This window comes from Eremothecium gossypii, chromosome VI (assembly GCF_000091025.4).
Source record: "Eremothecium gossypii ATCC 10895 chromosome VI, complete sequence".
Lineage (NCBI taxonomy): Eukaryota > Fungi > Ascomycota > Saccharomycetes > Saccharomycetales > Saccharomycetaceae > Eremothecium > Eremothecium gossypii.
The window spans coordinates 1290891-1310560 of record NC_005787.5 but is presented as its reverse complement, the minus strand read 5'-3'; the positions used below and the strand labels follow the sequence as shown (position 1 = coordinate 1310560).

The 19670-nt window shown below is 51.6% G+C and overlaps 13 protein-coding genes and 2 non-coding genes across 15 annotated transcripts; 7 read left to right on the top strand and 8 right to left on the bottom strand.

Annotated features, from left to right (window-relative positions):
• Positions 1-179: 179 nt before the first annotated feature.
• Positions 180-2612, top strand: CWH41 (mannosyl-oligosaccharide glucosidase; the record flags this gene model as incomplete). Its single annotated transcript, NM_212166.2, has 1 exon — positions 180-2612. The coding sequence occupies one exon, from the start codon at positions 180-182 to the stop codon at positions 2610-2612; it is 2433 nt and encodes an 810-aa protein (NP_986030.2).
• A 208-nt stretch (positions 2613-2820) lies between these two features.
• On the bottom strand, positions 2821-3885 carry AGOS_AFR482W (inositol oxygenase; the record flags this gene model as incomplete). The annotated part of the gene is made up of 1 exon (NM_212165.1): positions 2821-3885. The coding sequence occupies one exon, from the start codon at positions 3883-3885 to the stop codon at positions 2821-2823; it is 1065 nt and encodes a 354-aa protein (NP_986029.1).
• Positions 3886-4040: 155 nt separating this feature from the next.
• Positions 4041-4388, bottom strand: CGR1 (Cgr1p; the record flags this gene model as incomplete). The annotated part of the gene is made up of 1 exon (NM_212164.1): positions 4041-4388. The coding sequence occupies one exon, from the start codon at positions 4386-4388 to the stop codon at positions 4041-4043; it is 348 nt and encodes a 115-aa protein (NP_986028.1).
• Positions 4389-4608: 220 nt separating this feature from the next.
• Positions 4609-7176, top strand: CCM1 (Ccm1p; the record flags this gene model as incomplete). Its single annotated transcript, NM_212163.1, has 1 exon — positions 4609-7176. The coding sequence occupies one exon, from the start codon at positions 4609-4611 to the stop codon at positions 7174-7176; it is 2568 nt and encodes an 855-aa protein (NP_986027.1).
• Positions 7177-7322: 146 nt separating this feature from the next.
• On the bottom strand, positions 7323-8663 carry GPC1 (glycerophosphocholine acyltransferase; the record flags this gene model as incomplete). The annotated part of the gene is made up of 1 exon (NM_212162.2): positions 7323-8663. One exon carries the CDS (start codon positions 8661-8663, stop codon positions 7323-7325), a length of 1341 nt encoding a protein of 446 aa, NP_986026.2.
• Positions 8664-8778: 115 nt separating this feature from the next.
• On the bottom strand, positions 8779-9162 carry RPL30 (60S ribosomal protein eL30; the record flags this gene model as incomplete). The annotated part of the gene is made up of 2 exons (NM_212161.1): positions 8779-9093; positions 9160-9162. The coding sequence occupies 2 exons, from the start codon at positions 9160-9162 to the stop codon at positions 8779-8781; spliced, it is 318 nt and encodes a 105-aa protein (NP_986025.1).
• Positions 9163-9620: 458 nt separating this feature from the next.
• RPL24A (60S ribosomal protein eL24) lies at positions 9621-10314 on the top strand (the record flags this gene model as incomplete). The annotated part of the gene is made up of 2 exons (NM_212160.2): positions 9621-9630; positions 9841-10314. The coding sequence occupies one exon, from the start codon at positions 9847-9849 to the stop codon at positions 10312-10314; it is 468 nt and encodes a 155-aa protein (NP_986024.1).
• A 440-nt stretch (positions 10315-10754) lies between these two features.
• AGA2 (Aga2p) lies at positions 10755-11540 on the top strand (the record flags this gene model as incomplete). Its single annotated transcript, NM_001355340.1, has 1 exon — positions 10755-11540. The coding sequence occupies one exon, from the start codon at positions 10755-10757 to the stop codon at positions 11538-11540; it is 786 nt and encodes a 261-aa protein (NP_001342282.1).
• A 370-nt stretch (positions 11541-11910) lies between these two features.
• On the top strand, positions 11911-12480 carry NAT2 (Nat2p; the record flags this gene model as incomplete). The annotated part of the gene is made up of 1 exon (NM_212158.1): positions 11911-12480. One exon carries the CDS (start codon positions 11911-11913, stop codon positions 12478-12480), a length of 570 nt encoding a protein of 189 aa, NP_986022.1.
• Positions 12481-12727: 247 nt separating this feature from the next.
• AGOS_t0164 lies at positions 12728-12799 on the bottom strand. The gene has a single exon. It is a non-coding gene; the product is annotated as a tRNA-Arg (tRNA).
• Positions 12800-13065: 266 nt separating this feature from the next.
• Positions 13066-13844, bottom strand: HOP2 (Hop2p; the record flags this gene model as incomplete). The annotated part of the gene is made up of 3 exons (NM_212157.2): positions 13066-13104; positions 13161-13732; positions 13796-13844. 3 exons carry the CDS (start codon positions 13842-13844, stop codon positions 13066-13068), a joined length of 660 nt encoding a protein of 219 aa, NP_986021.2.
• Positions 13845-13961: 117 nt separating this feature from the next.
• Positions 13962-14032, bottom strand: AGOS_t0163. The gene has a single exon. It is a non-coding gene; the product is annotated as a tRNA-Gly (tRNA).
• A 293-nt stretch (positions 14033-14325) lies between these two features.
• On the bottom strand, positions 14326-16975 carry AGOS_AFR473W (AFR473Wp; the record flags this gene model as incomplete). Its single annotated transcript, NM_212156.1, has 2 exons — positions 14326-16485; positions 16535-16975. The coding sequence occupies 2 exons, from the start codon at positions 16973-16975 to the stop codon at positions 14326-14328; spliced, it is 2601 nt and encodes an 866-aa protein (NP_986020.1).
• A 226-nt stretch (positions 16976-17201) lies between these two features.
• AGOS_AFR472C (AFR472Cp) lies at positions 17202-18126 on the top strand (the record flags this gene model as incomplete). Its single annotated transcript, NM_212155.2, has 2 exons — positions 17202-17411; positions 17461-18126. The coding sequence occupies 2 exons, from the start codon at positions 17202-17204 to the stop codon at positions 18124-18126; spliced, it is 876 nt and encodes a 291-aa protein (NP_986019.2).
• Positions 18127-18364: 238 nt separating this feature from the next.
• MIG1 (transcription factor MIG1) lies at positions 18365-19534 on the top strand (the record flags this gene model as incomplete). Its single annotated transcript, NM_212154.1, has 1 exon — positions 18365-19534. One exon carries the CDS (start codon positions 18365-18367, stop codon positions 19532-19534), a length of 1170 nt encoding a protein of 389 aa, NP_986018.1.
• Positions 19535-19670: the final 136 nt, after the last annotated feature.

The following is a 19670-nucleotide window of genomic DNA, read 5'->3' as shown; positions in this document are numbered from 1 at the left end:
TCAAGCTCCATTTTAATCCGTACCTTCCTTTTATATAATGACTGTAGTATTAAATTGCACCTTCCGAATATCAGCTGTCATGAAAAACGGAGATCATACATCATCTATTAACTTCACCATGAATCTTCACTTACGCCAGGCAAAGCGTAGTGGATGGTATATTTATCCTAGGAAGAACGATGTTAGTAATTCGATGGACTGTTGCCATTTGTGTCTTCGTATTACAGGCCTACGCCGCAGTTCAAGATCCTGCGTCGTTAAGAGAGTACGATAACTTCACGAACAGATCACTGCTTTGGGCACCGTATCGGGCAAATTGCTACTTTGGAGTCAGGCCGCGCTATGTTAATGCAGAACCATTTCTCATGGGTTTGATGTGGATGAATACGAAGACTGTTGAAGCAATTGGTAAAATACGGCATTTCGTTGATACTCAGGACGACATGACCAAATACGGTTGGGAGATGTATGATCCAAGGATAGGCGGAAAACAAGTTATACTGGATACGGTCAACAACTTGAACTTAACTATATACTTTGTCAAAAGCCACGATGGTGTCAATTGGGGGTTCCGCGTTCGAGGTGAAGCATTAGATAAATCGTCGCCATTGGACAGTGCGTCCATAATCTATTACATGAAACAGAATGGCGATTCCAAAGAAAACTACCTGACTTCAGAGCAAGTAACCAGCGATAACAAGCTAAGACTTACGGGGTATAGCGGTGAGCTGGGAGAGTACGAAGTCCTTATATCTACCGTTAAGGGGAACTCATATAAAAAAGCAAAGGTACTATCATCTGAAGCAGACCCCTCGCGTATTGCGCACTTATCTATGGTTGTGCCTGATGACCGAGTATGGAACGCGAATGAAATCTTCCAGTCATTACTTGTCGATTCTATTCAGCAATACATGGCGGAAAGCGATGAAGATGTAGAACTGTTGCAGATACCGAGTGCCATGACTATTAGAAACATTCATAACTTCGCGCCCAGCAAGTTTCACTTTGTACAAAAGACATTTGATATTTCTGAGTCTCCCTTTGAGATAGACTTCCTTTACAATAAGAAAGGCTCACAGAACCCAATAAGTTCTGTAGATGAATTAATTAAGCCAGTCTTAGATACCATTCGAAGCAAATTTGATAGTCGCTTTGAGATCAAGGATGCAAGAGTTCGCCAGTTTGCAATCGAAACACTATCTAATTTGATAGGAGGTCTCAGTTACTTCCACGGGAAGCAACTAGTCGACAGGAAGACGGTTTTTGATGAGGAGCTTTTCTCTAGCATTGAGCTAAATCATCCAGAGGAAGAAGGTCCTCATGATCTCTTTACCTTCGTTCCAAGCAGGGCGTCCTACCCCAGGGGGTTTTATTGGGACGAAGGGTTTCATCTGCTACAGGTAATGGAATATGACTTTGACCTCGCACTGGAGGTATTAAGAAGTTGGCTTGGTTTAGTCGAAGATGATAGCGGCTGGATCGCTCGAGAACTCATTCTAGGCGAGGAAGCTAGGAGTAAGGTCCCAAAAGAATTTCAAACACAAAATCCACATATTGCCAATCCTCCTACATTGGCGCTAGCCTTCAGTGAAATGCTAAATGAAGTTCTTGGTTCTGGACTCCTCCACTTTGATCTGACTGACGAAAACCTGGGCTCGTTTTCAGGTAATTCCGGCGAGACACTCAAGAAAGACCATGAGTTGCTCGCTGCTTACTCCGAAAGATTGTATGAGAAACTGCTAGCTCAGTTTAACTGGTTTAGATCTACACAAAGGGGAATGACAGAGGAATATTTGGACCTAGCTGATGTTGATGAGGATAGTATTCATGTGGAAGATGCGTATCACTGGGTTGGACGTACATTCACACACTGTCTGCCAAGTGGGCTGGACGACTACCCGAGAGCACAACCACCAGACATGGCTGAACTGCATGTAGATGCACTATCGTGGGTCGGCATCATGAGCAGATCAATGAAACAAATTGCTGCCATTCTAGGAAGACATCAAGATGCGGAAAGGTTTCACAAGATAGAACAGAATGTTATTGATAACTTGAACAATTTGCACTGGAGCGAAGAGCACCAAAGCTACTGCGATCTCTCTATTGATGATGATCTGGACACGCGCAAGTTTGTATGCCATGAAGGGTACGTGACACTCATGCCTTTTGCGCTCAAACTGATCGCGACTGAAGATGAACGCCGTATCAGGCGTATGGTGGAAGTTTTATCAGATCCAGATAGACTCCTGAGCGATTTCGGGATACGTTCCTTATCGAAAATGGACGAATATTATGAAACAGGTGAGGTCTATTGGCGGGGTCCAATATGGGTTAACATTAACTATCTATGCATAGATGCCTTACGCTATTACTTTGGGGAGGAGTCTGATGCAGAAAAATACGACCATAAGTTAGTTAAGCAGGCTAAACAGCTATACCATCAACTGAGGAACAACCTGCTGAACAATATAATCGACGTTTGGGAAAAGGATGGATATTGTTACGAACAATACAACCAGAACGATGGAAAAGGTCAACGGGTGCAGCACTTTACGGGCTGGACGGCCTTGGCCGTGAATCTCGCGGGGAAGTTCCCTGAATACATCTAGATGTAGGTAAGAGAGAGCAACACAAGAGAGATATCGGCATGTACGCCTTACTTTTGTATATTCCAACCCTAAATAAGTCACACGCTAATGCTCGACACTTGTTTGTAGCACCGCAAAGAGCGAGTGCTAACGCTTGGGCAGTATCTGTTTCGCGGCGTGTTAGTTTCGCATGACCACAGCCCAAGTTGAGTGCTTGCAAAGCATAGAATCAAAATTCGACAAGCTTCGTGGGGAAAAATTCATTAATAAGATCTTGGTAATACTCCTTTAGCTCCCCTACATCGTATTTCTTGTTGGTCTTGGAGTAAAGGTCATATTTGTTAAAATCCTGAACCGCCTCAAGCAGCTCGTAATCGCTTTCGTCCATGAGATAGCGGTAGGCGCCCTCACGATGCCACGGATAGAAAGAGTGGTATCTTATCATCGCAAGCGCCTTATCATTCAAAAGTGATTGTCCTTTCGCAATATAGTACATGTATTCATCGTGCCCCCAAGAGAGCATCACGGATGCAAGCCCGCAGTTTTCATGGTAGATACCCAGCTTCTGGGAGTAGATCGGATGGTTTTTATCAGCATTGCCCTCGAAAAACTCATGGAATATGATCTCTTCTGCGAACTGACAGCCCACGGGAAACGTGTCCCCGACCACGTCCCACTGTCCCTCGCTATCGAAAAAGTACAATATCTTGCCCAGATCGTGTATTAACCCCACCAGCTGCATCCAGCGAGGGCGGCCCTCTGCCCGGATCGCCTCTGCCGTCTGTAGCGCATGGTCTATCTGCGACAGCTCTGTATCGGGGTCGGACTCGTCGATGAGCTTCGACAGCTTACAAAGCGCCTCCCAGATGCTCATCTTGGCTCGTACCTTGGTCTTGTAGTTAATTCGAGCTTGCAGGTTGAATGCCACAGTCTGATTCTCATGCTGCTCCTTGTAGAAGTCCTTGACCCTCTGTCTGGCCTGGTGGTATTGCCGGTAGTCCTCTTCGCTGATCGGCTTCTCTGTCTCCGGTCTCAACAGCTTCCTGCGCTTCGATGCAGGCTGCCCTTCCTCATTGCCGGTATCGCACTCCGTCTCCGCGGCTTCCTCAGTGCCTGCTGGAGCATCTCCGGCCGTCTCAGCTACTCCAGAGCCGTGCGCGCTATTCTTCAAACGTGTTTTAAAAGCATTGACGGACTGCACGTCCTCATCGATTTGCTCTAGTATATGCCCCTGGTCGGTGTGGATATGCCCGCTTGCGCTGACGGCCACACCGGCAGCCTTAGAGTTGAACATGGAACGCTGTACGCCTGGCTACTAGCGGATGACCCGGTCTTCTCCACGCTGGAATTTTTTAGGCTCCGATCCATGCCGGCCTACAGCTGCTGCCTCCACCGGCAAGTATATACCATATCTATGTTACATAGTAGCTAGGCTACTGCTCGAGCGCACTAGCGCTCCTTCAATGCCTTGTTCCGCTTTTCTCTGCGGCGCATCCTCTCCACCTTCTTTGCGTGCATTCTGGCTGCCAGTCTCTCGTAGCGCTCCTTCTCTTCCTTCTTCTCGCGACGCTCCCGTAGCGCCTTGATGCGCTGCTGGCGCTCTTCCTCCTTCTCATTCTTGAGTGCGTTCATGCGCTCCTTGAACTGTTGGTCGAGCTGTCTCTGTTCCCGCTTGAGCTCCCACGAAGTCAGCTTTTTGTTCTTGATCACTTTACTCGTGGCACGGAATGCATCTTTCTCTGACTTCCAGACACGCCCGCTAACATTGATACCTTTCTCCAGATTCTTAACCGCCATATCGTTAACGCAGACCGCTTGCTACCACAAACAACTCTGACACTGGTTGCTCGAGCTATCTGGGAGTATCATTCTGTAGCTCATCACCTCTCGAAATTTTTCACTTTCCTTTTTCCGAATAGCGCCCTAGGAAAGATTTTAATTCTTGAAGCTCAACATAGGGTGATGATGTCTCTGTAGCGAAACTAGAGCGTTACCGGGACTGCCACATCTGCTCAATATGATACTGAAAAGTGAGTTATTGGATGTGCATACTCGGCTGGGGCAGATGCTTCCATTTGTAACCAAAAGATTTGCATCAGTGCCGACTGCGATGAGAACGAGGCGACGGACGCGCAGACATGAGCGAGAGCCTAATCTACGGAAGAGACAGGGTGGGAGCCATAGCAATTTAAAAGAGAATGAGGATGCTGAGCTGAAGTTTAAGCTGCGACAGATGAATGAATTTGCAAAGAACTTGAAGATGCAGATGCAGCTGGCGGACAGTCTGCGGCGAAAAGAGGAAGCGGCGCGTGCCGAGGGCATCGGGGGAGACGTGGCGGAGGGGGCGATTGAGCGCGACAGCAGCACCGTTGCAGCTGCGCTGCTTGAGGGTGCCGAGCCGGCTGAAGCGCAGCCTGCCCCTCTAAATCTGTCACAACTGATCATGTCGGCACAGAACGCAGAACCTCTGCTGGCTCCGGAGCTTGCGGAGAGGATCGGCGACGGGAAACTGGTGTACTCTGCGCTGGTGAACAAACGCGCGCAGAACTGGGATGCCATTGTGGCGGCGCTGTACGAATCCGCAGAGAAGCTGCGCGGGCTGGACGCGGACATCGTTAAAGAAAAGCTGCTGCTGCGCGTGTCTGGCCTATCGCTCGAAGGTGTGGCGACGTTGGACAAGCTGCTGACAGATCGGTTTGGTGAGGGCCGCGACTTTGATGTGGATATGTACGGAGTGCTGTTTGAGACCCTTGGTGAGCACACGCAGCACACGCAGCAGGCGAAGACGGTTGTGGACAGGATGAAGAAGCTGCTGCAGAGGTATGACGCCTGTGACGATCCAGACAAAAAGCCGCTCACGCAGGAAATTCTTAATTGCTGTCTGAAGGTGGGCACAGCCGCGAAGTCCTTTGACGATATGAACTACTTTCTCTCTAAATTTGTGAAGGACTATCGCATCCTCCCGAACAAAGTCAACTATGACCAAGTGCTTACTTTCTATTTGAAGAACCGCACATTATCGCAAGCATGGGAGACATTCGGTGCGATGAAGTTCATGTCTTTATCTCATAGACCGGATGTGGCAACTTACAACCTTATGTTGCAAGTCTGCGACCAGGAGCGAAACTACTCAAAGGCACTGGACCTGTACCACGAGATCCAAGATTTAAAAATGGAGCCGGACGTGAGAACATTGAGCATGTTGGCGAAGGCAATGGCAAGCGCATCTACCGATGCGATTGTTAGTGAAGGCAAGTCTGACTCTTTGCGATTAACCGGGTGGAAGTTTATCCATGAAATAGAGAATAATCCGAAGTATGCGACCGCTAAGGATGACCCAGTTTGTGCACATGGTGTTCTTACCACGATGATGGCCTTGGCTTCATACGACGGTGACGTGGGACTGGCCCGTGCACTCTTTTACAGACACGCGGTACAATCATATAAGAAGCTGATGAAAAACGCTAATATGGATGCTGTCTCGAACCCAGCAGCGGCAGCCAGGGCCGCATGGACGCAAGCAATTGATCCTGTTTTGTTTAACTATCTTTTGATGGCATATTCTAGGTATCAGCCAAACAAGCTGCCTATATTGCTTGGCTATGAACTAGGAGCGAAGTTCAGACGCCAGCTTATGTTCAACGTCGACTATATGGGTCGGGCCGAGAGTGACAATGACATGCATGCTAATATCCCACTTCTACCGGTCATGGAGCTATCATCTACTGCAGAAGTTCTCAATGAATCGCGGGCATTATGGGAGTTTTTCCTCTCGAAACATATCAACGGGTCCCTCCAGCCTCAGCCATCTGCGCGTGTTGTTTCCATGCTGGAAGAGTACCGCCAAAATCATGATACGTTTGAAGGTTTCATGAAGGAAGTCAAGAGTCAAGTTAAGCGGTGGCAATGGCATGCAGTGAACCGGAGATTGATGACACCAATTACAATCATGTCATACTTATCTATTCCACTGAGGTTGGGCTCATATGAGGAGTTTGCATTCAGATATAAACAGACGATCTATACTGGCAACGAGCTGGAGGAAAGCGTAAAGAACTTTTATGATCCGGCACTTGTAACAGTCTCCGATGAAGCCACTGTAGTGGTCGATGATTCGGAGGTAAAGGTCGAAAAGTATGCAAGGAAGATAGATGATCGTATCCTGCAGATCTACAGCTTCGCATACAAAAACCGTGTTTATAATGATGTCTTTGAGCTTGCCATGAAGGCTGCGACTAAGTTCAGAGATAATTCATTGGCGACCCGGGTTTGGAAGGAAAGAGGGGAATTCCGTAAAACTGAGGGTTATACATCGATGAGTGTGAAGGACCGAATTGCTGGCGATACTTCATTTGCATGCGCGACTGTAAAGTTCTTCGTCGCAGAGAAGAGATTTTCTGAGGCTATGGCCGTGATTATGTCTTCCCAGAAATATATCGACTGGAAGTATCATATGGTCAGAGAACTTCATAATGCGCTTGTTTCGATCGAAGACAGTGTATCCATCAGGAAATTGTTAAGTGTTGTCAACAAACAAAATCGGTTGAAGGTGCTAAACACAGAATCGCCTAGCTTGACGCCCTAGGCGATCGCCCGCGCTTCCACATTCCAAACCACTGGGTACTGTCCAGCAGTGAGGGTTGTTTGTGATAAATGGAGGATTGCAACTTGTATATAAAAAGTCTATATAAACTGCCAACGGTGACGAGGAACGATATAATTGCCTATGTTTCATTCGGCGTCAGCCAGCACATCAGTCTCCCAGCATGAGCCCTCGGTGTCTGAGGAGACATCGGCGGGCAAATCGCTGTCCTCAAACGCCTCGGAGCCAGGTGTCACTGCTGGGTACTTCTCAGTCAACTGCTGAGTCAGCGATTCCACTTCGGTCTTTAACTGTCGTACCTCCTTCTCAAACCGTTTGCCATAGTAGTCAATGTAATAGCTGGCTCCATTTCTACTAGCAATTAGGAAGATCATTCCCAAAAACATACTTGCAGCATACTTGTACTTGAACCAGAGCACGCAGAGGATCATAGTTGAGAGTTGGTAAAGGTATTGGAAGAGCGTATAGAGGACCATCGGCCAAGGGGCAGGCAGCTTGAGAACCCACAAGTCCTTGAAGTTGTGAGTGGTCAGGTATTCAAAGCTAGTCATCCTCTCTCCTGCCTTTATCTTTTCTTGCTTCCTGAGGGTGATAAAGTAGTGGTACAGCGACTGCCATATCAGGTAGTAGACAGAGGTGTACAGCACGTTGGTGGTCAGGATCCAGGACGGCGACATGGCCTTTGACGCGGCGGGGAACCGCCGCACCTTGTGGCTCTCGTCCACAAGGTGGCGTATCGCATACATCGTCAACGGCGGGCTGATGTGGATGAAACACGATGTGATCTTGTCCAGCGAGTGGATGACCAGCGAGTTGCGCCAAGTGATCACCGCAAAAGACAGCGTCCCAAACGAAAACGCAAAGCAGGTCTGGTACAGATGTACCGACTGGGGCAGCACCCATATGTAGATCAGGCACAGCCCGTTCACGAAGTAGCAGAGATCCGCCAGAAAGTAGTGGTTGTTCGTTTTGTAGTATGTGTAGAAGCGCCCAAACATCAGCACAGTAAGCGTCAACGTGTAGTACACGTGGAACAGCTCCGGAAACTTGCCCAGCATGAACCCAATCGCAAAAATGTTTCCCAGCGTGAACGTGTAGAATGCCTTATCCAGTGCAGAGCTGTTGTGGAAGAAGATCGACTGCAGCGGCTTGTCCATCGCCAGGATCTTCTGTAGCGTTTTGCGCTTGAACGCCTCCAGCTGCGGCGTCAGGTCGCCCCGCGACCTATTGAACCGGTGCCGAAAGTGTAGCCGCTTGTCCCGGTCCTGAGTCTTGATCTTCTCGTTCGATGGACGCCGGTACGCATGCACCTGAGACGCTATTGGGTCCAGCAGCTCCACGAAATTGCTCAGCGCGGCATACCAGGACCCCGACATCCCACGTTGCATGCCATTATCGACTACCATCATCGGCAAAGCTCCAGTCCGTAGCTGAAGTGGCGCAAAGGATACAGTCTTCTCCTTGTTCATGCCCAAGATCTAGAAAACCAGGGGGCAGATGCCCAGGGTGCATGGGTGCTTACCAAACAACAATATCGAGATTAACAGTACATGTAACTATACAGTTCAACTAGATGCCAGTCGCTTAGGCCAAGGTGGTCAAGATGTCGGAGTCACCAGCGTCCAAAACGGTAACAACACCGACTCTGAACAACTTACCGACAGCGGTACCCAACTCGTTGTTGCCGCCCTGGAAGTAGTACACCTTGGTCTTGGACAACATGGCGTAGTACTCCAACTCAGACTTTCTCAAGACTGGGGTGTTGGCAGCGATGATGATCAGCTTGGCCTTGCCCTGTCTCAAAGACTTGATGGTGGACTTGTAACCCAAGGTGTACTTACCAGACTTGATAACAAGGGCAAGCTTTTGGTTGATGTTCTCTTGGTTCTTAGCTGGGGCCTGCAGCGATGTTAGTAGTTTGTCGGAGGAGAGCGCGGAAGCCGCGCATGGCTATGCGATACTGACCATCTCTGTGTATTCGTTGGTTGTGCAAACACTCCGGTCGTGATGTCTGTATGTGTAATCTTGTAATGCGCAGACATGGCGCTGAAGAAAATGGACGATGGAATGCGTTGCGCCCGGCTGCGTGGAGTCGCTGCGCGGGATGCCTTCGTTGTGACTGCTGTGCTGCATGGGCTTCTGTGCGAGACCCATACATTTTGGTGAAAATGGTCGTTTTTGCGATCGGCCCGCGCACCAGGCGGGCGCGCGGTGGGCTAGGCGGAGGGCCCGGCGGGGCCAGGCTGCGCGCGCGGGGCGGACGGGCGCCGCTCCGCGCGGAGGGCGCAGGACGGGCCAGGCGGAGGCGGACGGGCACGACGCCCGCCGCTTCGGACGGACCGCGCCGTCCTGCAAACTAATGTCGAACACACCAGTAAAAAGAATGGGCGCTATTAGCTTAGTGCAGTTCAAAGAAGCCAATCCAGTAACTAAAAGGTATGCTTAAGAGACGATACACAGGCCGCGAGACTTTGATTGCGCAGGGCATGGAACGCCAGGTTGCGCGCGGAGGAGGTCCTGCGGGACAGGCGCAGCGCTAGACGCTTGGATACACGCTGGACAGCGCGGGCGCACGGCGAGCGGGCAGAAGACGGAGAGCAATCGAGGTCTGCGGCAGCGCGAGGACGAGTACTAACACACACGCAGTAAGCAATGAAGGTCGAAATTGACTCCTTTTCTGGTGCTAAGATCTACCCAGGCAGAGGTACCTTGTTTGTCAGAGGCGACTCCAAGGTCTTCAGATTCCACTCTTCCAAGTCTGCTTCTTTGTTCCACCAAAGAAAGAACCCAAGAAGAATCGCCTGGACTGTCTTGTACAGAAGACACCACAAGAAGGGTATCACCGAGGAGGTTGCCAAGAAGAGATCCAGAAAGACCGTGAAGGCTCAAAGAGCGGTTGTCGGTGCTTCTTTGGAGTTGATCAAGGAGAGAAGATCCTTGAAGCCAGAGATCAGAAAGGCTAAGAGAGACGAGAAGGCCAAGGCTGACAAGGAAAAGAAGAAGGCCGACAAGGCTGCCAGAAAGGCCGACAAGGCCAAGTCTGCTGCCACTCAGGCTTCCAAGATCTCCAAGCAGCAAGCCAAGGGTGCCTTCCAGAAGGTCGCTGCTACTTCTCGTTAAGAAGTAGGTCGGGATAGGGTATAATTAACTATAAATATCTTTTATTACCATGCAACAATTGTTTCCTTCTGTATACTTTCTTAATACAATGATTAGCAGAATACCTGATACTCATGCTGCTTGCGGCGGATTGTCCGATCGCTCTCGCACCTTGTGATTGCCAAAACTGGAAATTACATGTATCTTCAAACAGACGCCGAGGCGTCCAACCGTCTGCGACAGCGAGGAAACAGCGGCCGGTGCGCGACAGCGAGTCCAAGCCGTAGCTTTCGGGCAGCTCACCGGGAAACAATGACCATCTGGTCTTAAAACTTGTCTCATCTTTAAACTTGTAAGCTCCGCCCCGAGCACTATATAAGGCATGCGTTCTTCAGAAGTCAGGGTGAACAGCTTACTAGTCCCTCAAGGAAATAAGAATAAGAACTAATCTGCCTCCAGCTATGAACTTCCTACTGTTTATATTTGTCCTGAGCGCTTCCGCGCAGATGCTCGCCTCGCGCCCACCACGACACACTCTGGAAACCACAGCCTTTACCACCAAGACAAGCACCATATTCCTGGATGGCAAGGTGATAGTAGCGGTGACCCCCATGTATAGATCCATCATCTACGTGGAAAACTGCTCTGCGGCCGGAAGTTCCGCGCCCCCATCGAGGTTTACTACGCTGGCGCCCAAGGAATCATCTTATGTCGAAAGCCCCTCTTCATATATCTCCAGCACGAGCTCCAGTGTTTCCAATACTGTTTTGCAGGTCCCTACAGTTTCCTCGCACGTCCCAGTCACCAACTCACACATCCCGGTCATCTCCTCGCAAGTCCCGCCAGCCAGCTCGCAGGTTGCTACCATATCCACATACATTCCTGGCACCATCTCGCACGTCACTAGCACCTCTTCACAGGCTGCAACCATATCCTCCAAGGTTTTGACCACTTCCTCATGCTCTCTATGTGCCTCTTCGCGTGTCCTCAGTACGTGCTTACATGACCACTGTAACATGTCGCACATCGAAACGGCAGCCTCGCATACCCTCAATACCTTCCCACACGCTACTGCTGTATCTTCAAATGACCCAGGTACACCTTCGTACGCTCCCTCTGGCTCCTTGCCAGACTTACAGGAGACAACAACAACGCTGTTCGTCCACTGCAGCTCTTCGCACGACGCTAGCTTACCAAAGGTGAGTAAATCTGATCCCCCAAGCATTTCAACTATCACCGTGTGGTAACGTACTCCGGTAGTAACACATATTCGGCTAGTTACTTATAGTGTTTAGTCGGATGGTCGCCTAGATATAGCGAAGCGTAAATCCCACACCAAACAATGGGAGGCCTTTATACCTCTAAATAAAACAATATATGCAAGGATATGCCTGCTCTACATGATGTCTAAAGGTGTGGAGAACGTATGGCGTTAGTTATCCTATCTTGTACATCCAGCGACGTCGGCCGGGTGTCTCGCATCTAATTTATGACACATATGTAGTCTAAACGATGCCATATTTGTACCCCGTGCGTAAAAAAATGCACCAGCCAACTCGATGTGTCCTCTGAAGTTCCTCAACCATAACGAACTAGACAATTGAAGGCATCACCAACATGCTTAGGAATGGGAGCAGACTTTTAGGCAGGCTAACATCTCCTGCACACTTTCCGCGTGTGGGACGTATGAACCTGTTTTGCAACTTGCGCAGGGACTTCACCAATGGTCAGGACGCCGCACCCAAGAAAAAAGGACTCAAAGCATTGATGCAGACTTATGGGTGGTCGGCGTTGGCAGTCTATATGGCTATATCCGCCATCGACCTGCCACTATGCTACTTTGGCGTACACTCTCTGGGCGAGAAGACTATCAAAGTATACATGAACCGGCTAAAGAATGTCTTTGATTGCGGTAAGGAGGAGCACCTTCTAATATCCGAAATTGAAATCCTCCAGGAAGAAAGAGAGAGAATAAAGCAGACGGCATCGGGAGAAAGCATATGGCGGCAGCTGATGAACAGCAACTTCTTGACCGAGTTCCTGATCGCTTATGGAATACACAAGTCGCTCGTGTTCATTCGAGTCCCAATTACGGCTGCAGCTACACCTGCAATAGTCAAGGCTCTACAGCATTGGGGGTTCAACATTGGTAAGTTAAAGAAAGTGGCCTCAAAGGCGGACAAGTAGGGCGCTAGGATAGTCCTGCCATTGCTATTTTCGATCGGCAACAATTACTGGACGACTAGAGCATTTAACCTATAGAATATCCTGTAAATAATATTGTAACTATCCACTATGCCATGAAACCCTCGTCGTTCCCACCGAACATAGGGTGGGATGGGAGTTTAATTATAGGGGTTTGCCGGCCAAAAACAAACCAAGCACTATATGGTTAGTGAAAAAATATTTGCAATGCGAACATTGAAATGTGAGAAGCCCCTCCCGGGACTCGAACCCGGATCACATCCACCGGAAAAATGTATGCTAACCATTACACTAAAGGGGCAGTTACCACTGAAGATTATATATTTACTGCAACTCAACAGGAAACAAAGCAGTCGCGTGACAGTAAGAGCTAAGGTTTTAATCAGCGGCGCGAGCAGCACCTTTCGGTTCAACCGATCTGAGAAACTGTAATAGTCACAGGAGAACCAGCTGCGCAGTTTTATGCCACAACTTACACATATCTACGCATTCCAATGCTTATAAACGCGATTGGGCTATATTAAACCTTGGCGTTTCAGCGCAAGGCGTCAGCTGCCGGGCGGTAATCTAGCGAATCGGAGTTAGAGGTTCAAAGCCAAGCTCTTCCTGTCAAAAGGAAGGGTTAGTATAGTTCCTTTCTGCCGGGCTGATATCATACATACAAGATAATCTGCTTTTGCGGTTTCGCCAGTAATGTTCTGCGTGCTTAGTACCAGCGCGACGGCCTCCTGCATAATTTTCTTCCGCTTCTTGATAGCCTTCTCCAGCACCTTGTTCTGACTAACTAGCTTACTGGTTACCTCCGCGTGCTGCGGCTTCCAACCCTGCTCTAGTGCCTCTAGTCTTGTTTTAGTTTCCTCGAGCTCTACTTTTCTCTGGTTAATCTGTTCAATAAGTTCAATATTCGTAGGGTCTCTAGTCAGCTGGTTCAGTTGCGTTTGCCACTCGTTAATGTCGGAATTTAAAGCGTTGCACTCTTCCCTCAGCTGCTCAAGGGCCTCGATGGTAATTTCCTCCTCTGTCACATTGGGTGGGAGTTGCAGCTGTTGTTCCTTGCAGCAGTATATGGCGGCCTTGCCAAATAACTTGCATATAATACGGTCCTGTGATACCAGTGTCTCCAGTGCCTTGGTAGCATTCGTCTTCGTTACTCTATTGTGTAGGTTTTGTACAATATCATTAACTCCAAACGGTCTATATTGCTCAATAAGATAACGCTCAATTAAGTCCTCCGCTGTAGAATGGGAATACTGTTAGAATTGATTCACTGTTACATAACAGGCTCACAGAAACATACCCTCTCGTCCTTTCAGTTGCAATGTCTTGTCTACCTTTTTTGGAGGCATGATAGCTGGTCTGCACCTAAACGTTGGTCCACTTATGCTCCTGTTGCCACCAGAGGTATATAAATGTTTGTCAATGTCGGCGGCTAAGTTTTCTGGTGAGAATACCAAAATAAAAAATGCGCAAGCCCGGAATCGAACCGGGGGCCCATCGATGGCAACGATGGATTTTACCACTAAACCACTTGCGCTCAGATGAGTTCTTCTTTTCTTGTTTACATACATGAGATTAAATTCCAGACTCGAAGCAGTTAAACTGGAACATAACTGAAGTACAGGATCAATTAGTTCCCGAAATATTTGTAAGCTACAACAATGAGTTCGACATATGAATACGTTAGCTGTGTTACTAAAAATTACAGCATTTCATTATAGCATTAATTATAGCATCTAATTATCTGAATTACGTATTAATACCAAAAAAGACAGAAAGGCGGTAAAGCTAACCGCAGGGTATCATAAAAGACTTTCTGTATGGGGGATTCTATAGCGACACGATGACGAGGAACGCGGTTAACAAAGCAGTAATAGTTTGCACATTGAGGTGGAAAAGAGGAGCTTTAATCCCAAAAGAGCTAGACGCCGAACCCTCACTTGGTATGTAGGTTGAAATTGAAATATTAATGAGAGCGGGCGACTGGCTAGTGTGGTTCACAAATGGTGGGTGCAACGCGGTGGTTACGGCACTCGAAGTGGTAAAACCAGTTATGGCAGTGCTGTTAACGTATCTTGGCGCGGTGCTGTGCGCCCGCGTACTGTAGGCTGTCGTAGGTACGCCTGAGCTGGGAATGAATAAAGGCGTCTCTCCTCCTTGTGACAGTTGAGTACCGGAGACAAACGTGCTAGGAACTCCTTCAATAGCGCCCTCAGAACTGGTCTTGGTTGTGAGGCTGGTCAAAGCCAATGTTGTGCCTGCATTGGAACTGGCCATTATCGTGAGGCTGGCTGAAGACAATGTTGTGCCCGCATTAGAGGCTGTCGAATACTGTACACCAACACTGGGAGAAACTACTGTTCCCGCCGCTTCGACAGGAGGAGGAGAAACGGTCGATGGGATCACAGCTGTGGGCTGTAACTGGGATTCGGCAGTGGGCCGCTGGTCCGCCACTCCACCGCAGACAGCAGCTTCCACGGTAGTGCCAATGGTTACCAAGCTGGTTGTGATGCCCGAGAATGTGCTATATTTAGTGGATAAACTGACTGTACCGTATTCAACCAAATCACCGAGCGAAACTACCTCAGTCGTCTTGCGTTCAACGTGGACCAATGTTGCAACAGAGGTTGTCAGGTAGTCCACACACTGCTTTTCGCAGCCCACCCAGATGATCTCCGTGGCCGGATACAGTGGCCTGGTAACAACCACAGGGTCAATTGAGGTGATAGCGGTATTTATGACCGTCGTCTGTGGGGGTACAAAGGTGGTATACTCAGACAGCTCTGTCTTAGTGCTGGTGGCAGTGGTAACAATCCAACATGGCTCGTATATCACCACGGTCGTAGGATCTGTAGAGTTTAAGTACCGGCCAGAATGTGACATTGTTGTGGTACTCAAAGGCCGCGTTGTGATCGTCGTCAAGTATTCTTGCTCAAGAATGGAGGTGGCTGTCAAAACCATCGAGTAGCCAGGACGGGCCTCTTCAGTCACTACTGATTTAACGGTCGAACCTGCAAGTGTCTCCGTAGTGTATTTCACCCCTCCCACCACTAGAGTTGAAGAAAGTGGTTGAGCAGTTGTCTTTTTGATGTAGACGTCGTGCGTGTAGTACTCGGTGCGCTCGACTGTGCTGGTTATCGTCTGAGTAACATAGCCCTTGATGGTACGTGCTGAGACGATCGCACTCGTTTCAATTGGCACGACTTCCATCTTATCAACTGTCAGCGTGGATACAACCGCGCGTGTGGTAGAGCAAGGGTACGCACTGGCGGAAGCAGAAGGCGCCTCCGTCGGCTGCACACTTGGCTGTGGCCCCCAAGGACCAAACCATGTACTCACCGGGTATACCACGGAGGTTACGGATGTAACAGTGACACACTGAGCTTCGCCACCTGAATTAGTCGTGTGTACATCCACAAAGGTGGTAACCTGTGTGGTATATATCACTGATGTCCGGATCAATCCTTGTAGCGTGGTGCGGCTAAAAGTAGATTTAGAGAGGACCGGAGAGGGTTTCACAGATGGATGCTCCCCAGTCACTACTGGTGGCGGCCGCGGAAAGGCGGAAGAGGGCGGTAGGACGACCGGAGCACTGGTGCTCGTCTCATCGGGCACCGACGGCCCTGGCGCAGATCCGGTAGCGCCGGGCTCTTGCGAGATAGTTCCAACGGTAGGCTTGACGGTCGTGCTAGAAGTAGTGGAGCTCGCTGTGGACGCTGCTGCGCCAGATGTCGACGAAGTGGTTGACGAGCTCGGAGCAACAGATGTACCGGCGGTCGGTGCGCTCACGGTCGAGGAGGATGCCTCTGTACTGGACATGGCTGCCGAAGTAGTGGTCGGCGTGCTCACGGCTGAAGAAGATGCCTGTGTGCTGGAGCTGGCCGCCTCGGCAGTGGTCGGCACGCTAGGCCGCACCGCCGTGTCGGTCACGAGCGTACCCTGTAGCGACGAGACCGTCGTGATGATCGAGCCCCCAAAATCAGAGTTTGTCTGTTGAAGTCAGTATTTGGATTTCGAGTTGCTGTTCTCCTATACTTACTTTCGAGATGAACGGCGGCGCGTCGTCGCTAGCCGCCGAGCTTACTAGATCCACGGGCCGTGCGCTCGAGGGCGTCGCATCCACATCCAAAACCGTGCCTGCGCTGGGAGTCTGGCTCGAGGTGCTGGGTGCCAAGGTCGAGGTGCTGGGTGCCAAGGTCGAGGTGCTCTGCAAAGCCGCCGGTGTATCGGGCCCGGCCGTCTCCGTATACGTCGGGACAAAGGCTGACCCGCTCACGGACAGCGTCACTGGCGTCCCCGCCGACGTCGTCACAACCACCACGGTACCCTGCAGGCTGGGCTCGGTCGAGATGATCGAGCCGCCAAAGTCCAAGTTCGTCTTCGGAATAAACGGCGGCGGCTCGTCATCGTCGGTCACGCCTTGAGCAAACACCTGCCCTGCCTTCACAGCCAGATAACACAGAACCGGGATCCACCGCATGCTCTCTCGCCCCCCCCCCCTGCCCACTCCGTTGGCCCGCTGTCCACCTCTTATATACGCCTGGGTGCCACCGTTCGCCACCCGGTTGTCCCAATACCCGCCAGCACTCCCAACAGCGTCGCTTTTGTGTCAGGGCAACAGCCCCGGACGGACAACGTTGCACCCAGATTCCAGCCATAAGCGCCGGCACGCCCGCCAACTCCTCTAGCGACCACCCGAGCCAACAATGTCGACCGGAAACACGGTGGGCATTACCCATGTCGAGCATCCTATGTATAGCAGCAACCGCGACTCCGCCGCGGCAGGGCCGCTTTGGCGCTACACAGCGCGCTTCCTGCTGCGCAAGTACAAGAACTCCGTGTGCCGTGTGCAGCTCATCGTCACGTCCTTCAACTTCAGTGACATCCGTGTGACGTGGCTGCTCTACCCTCTGCAGGTATGACTCCTCTCCGCGAACCCTTCCCGGCCGCTACTAACTCCTCCAGGGCCTCAACGTGTTCTTCACGCGCCGCAACTACGGCACGATAGCCGCCGAGAACTACGCGTGGTACGCTCTCTACTTCGCGATTGCCGCGCTGCTCTACTTCGTGTTCGTGTGGCCGGCCGTCTTGTTCCTCTGCAGCCTGGTGTTCGGCCCCGGCGTCGTGCTGTTCGGCCTGGTCCACGCGGCGCTGCATGTGAACCTCTGGACCATGCAGTGGCTGCGCGGCAGCTGCCGCTCCACGCATCGCCGCCTCGCGGTCCGCATGAGCCGTGTCGAGAACTTCCCGCCGCTGATGTACCCGATCTCCAGCGATCAGTACGTGGACACTCTGCACCCGTCCAACGTGCGCCACCTGGGTTTCTGGGTCAACGACTTGCCGTGGATGGTCGCGAAGAGCCTCCTCCTGGTCGTCTGGGCCCTGTTCAAGTGCCTACTATCCCTAGTCCCCATCGTGGGCCTGTTCGCCGTAGCCGCCCTGGAAGCCCCTTCCACCGGCTGGGAGTACTGTGATGCGCTGCGGCCAGGCATTGGTTTCTATGAGGACTACGCGCGCTACCTGCTGCTGGGTCTGGGCTGTACTGCGCTGGACATGATCCCGGTTCTTTCCGGCCTGACCTTCACCACCAATACGATTGCCTGTGGGATCATGATGAAGGACGAGTATTAGGTAATTAAATAGATCCTACCCACGGAAGAGTTTTTCCGACTCCGATCGCCGGCCGGGATGCGGGGCATCGTAGAGCACGATCCGGAAAAATTTTCGGGTTAACTAAAAAAAAGCAACTTCGGAACTAGCGATGCAATGCTTCCCCGGGAAGAAAGTGCCATCCGGTGGATGGTGCAGAAGAACAGCAGGAGATCTGTAACACGAGGGTGGTGTGCTCGAAGCGCGAGAACGCGAGAGGATGCACAAGCATACAGATAAGAAGCGCAGCACGCCGTACAGCGGGCCGGATGCGCCGAGGCCGTATGTGTGCCCGATATGCGCGCGGGCCTTTCACAGACTGGAGCACCAGACCAGACATATCCGGACGCACACTGGGGAGAAGCCCCACGCGTGCGACTTCGCGGGGTGCGGCAAGCGGTTCAGCAGGCAGGACGAGCTGACGCGGCACCGGCGGATTCACGAGAGCGACAGGCCGAAGGGCAAGCGGGGGCGGCGCAAGGCGCACAGCGACGAGGGCGCCGCGCGGGCGCCGCCGGTCTTCGTGGTGGGCGAGGAGGAGGCGCGAGGCGAGTGCGGGAGCGGCAGCACAAGCCCGGTGTGGGACACACCGGGAGCGGTGGAGCTGCCGCCGCTGGGGCAGTCCAAGTCGACGTCGGCGATACAGCAGCTGCGGGTGGTTGCGAAGAGCCCGCCGCCACGGGTGAAGCTCAACGCGCTGTCATCGCTGCAGCGCATGACGCCGCTGAAGACACAGCCGCGGGCGCCCGGTGGCGGCCCCCAGGTCACCTTCTATCTCGACGGCCCGTCGTTGGGAGCGCTGCCCGCTGCGCCTGCGGCCGCGCAGGCTGGGCCCGAGCAGGCGGCCGCGCCTGCGCTGCCGCTGGCGCGGCCGCAGTCGCTGATGCAGCTCTCGCAGCTGCTGCCGCAGGGCTCCTTCACCAACATCGCAAAGCACTTTGACGGCCCCGCTTCAAACCCGATCTCTCGCTCTTCGTCGAACACCAGCATTTCTGCGCTGACGCTCGGCGACTACGACGAGTATTCGCGTGTGCGCAAGAAATCCCGCACTGGGACTCCGTCCCGCCGCAACAGCTCCTCCACGCTGCCCGACCTCCGCACCCACCTGCCCGGCCCCTCCGCCGACTTTTCGTCCGAGCTGCAACGCCGGCTGCGGCTCCACGTCGACGCCACACATGCGGCGGACCATGTGCCCGACCAGTATTGCAAGTATGTGGACAGCGCCGGTCCCCTTGCGACACCCCACAAGTCCCTCAAAAACAGTCCTCTTCAGAGTCCGCCTTCCGGCGCCCACCAGTACGACTCCGTTGTGCTGCCGCCGTTGCGGAGCCTGCCTTTGCCGTTTCTGGATTATACTCACCCCGGACATCCCGCTCCGAGTGCCCGCTAGCCTTTCTGTGCACCAACGGTTGTGGCCATTGGGCCGTTGAGCCCTAGTTACACCTGGAAACATGCATGTGCCCTTTTGGCTGGCGTATCGTATGATATCCGCTTTGTGGTGCCGTGGCTGACGCTCTCCAGGCCCA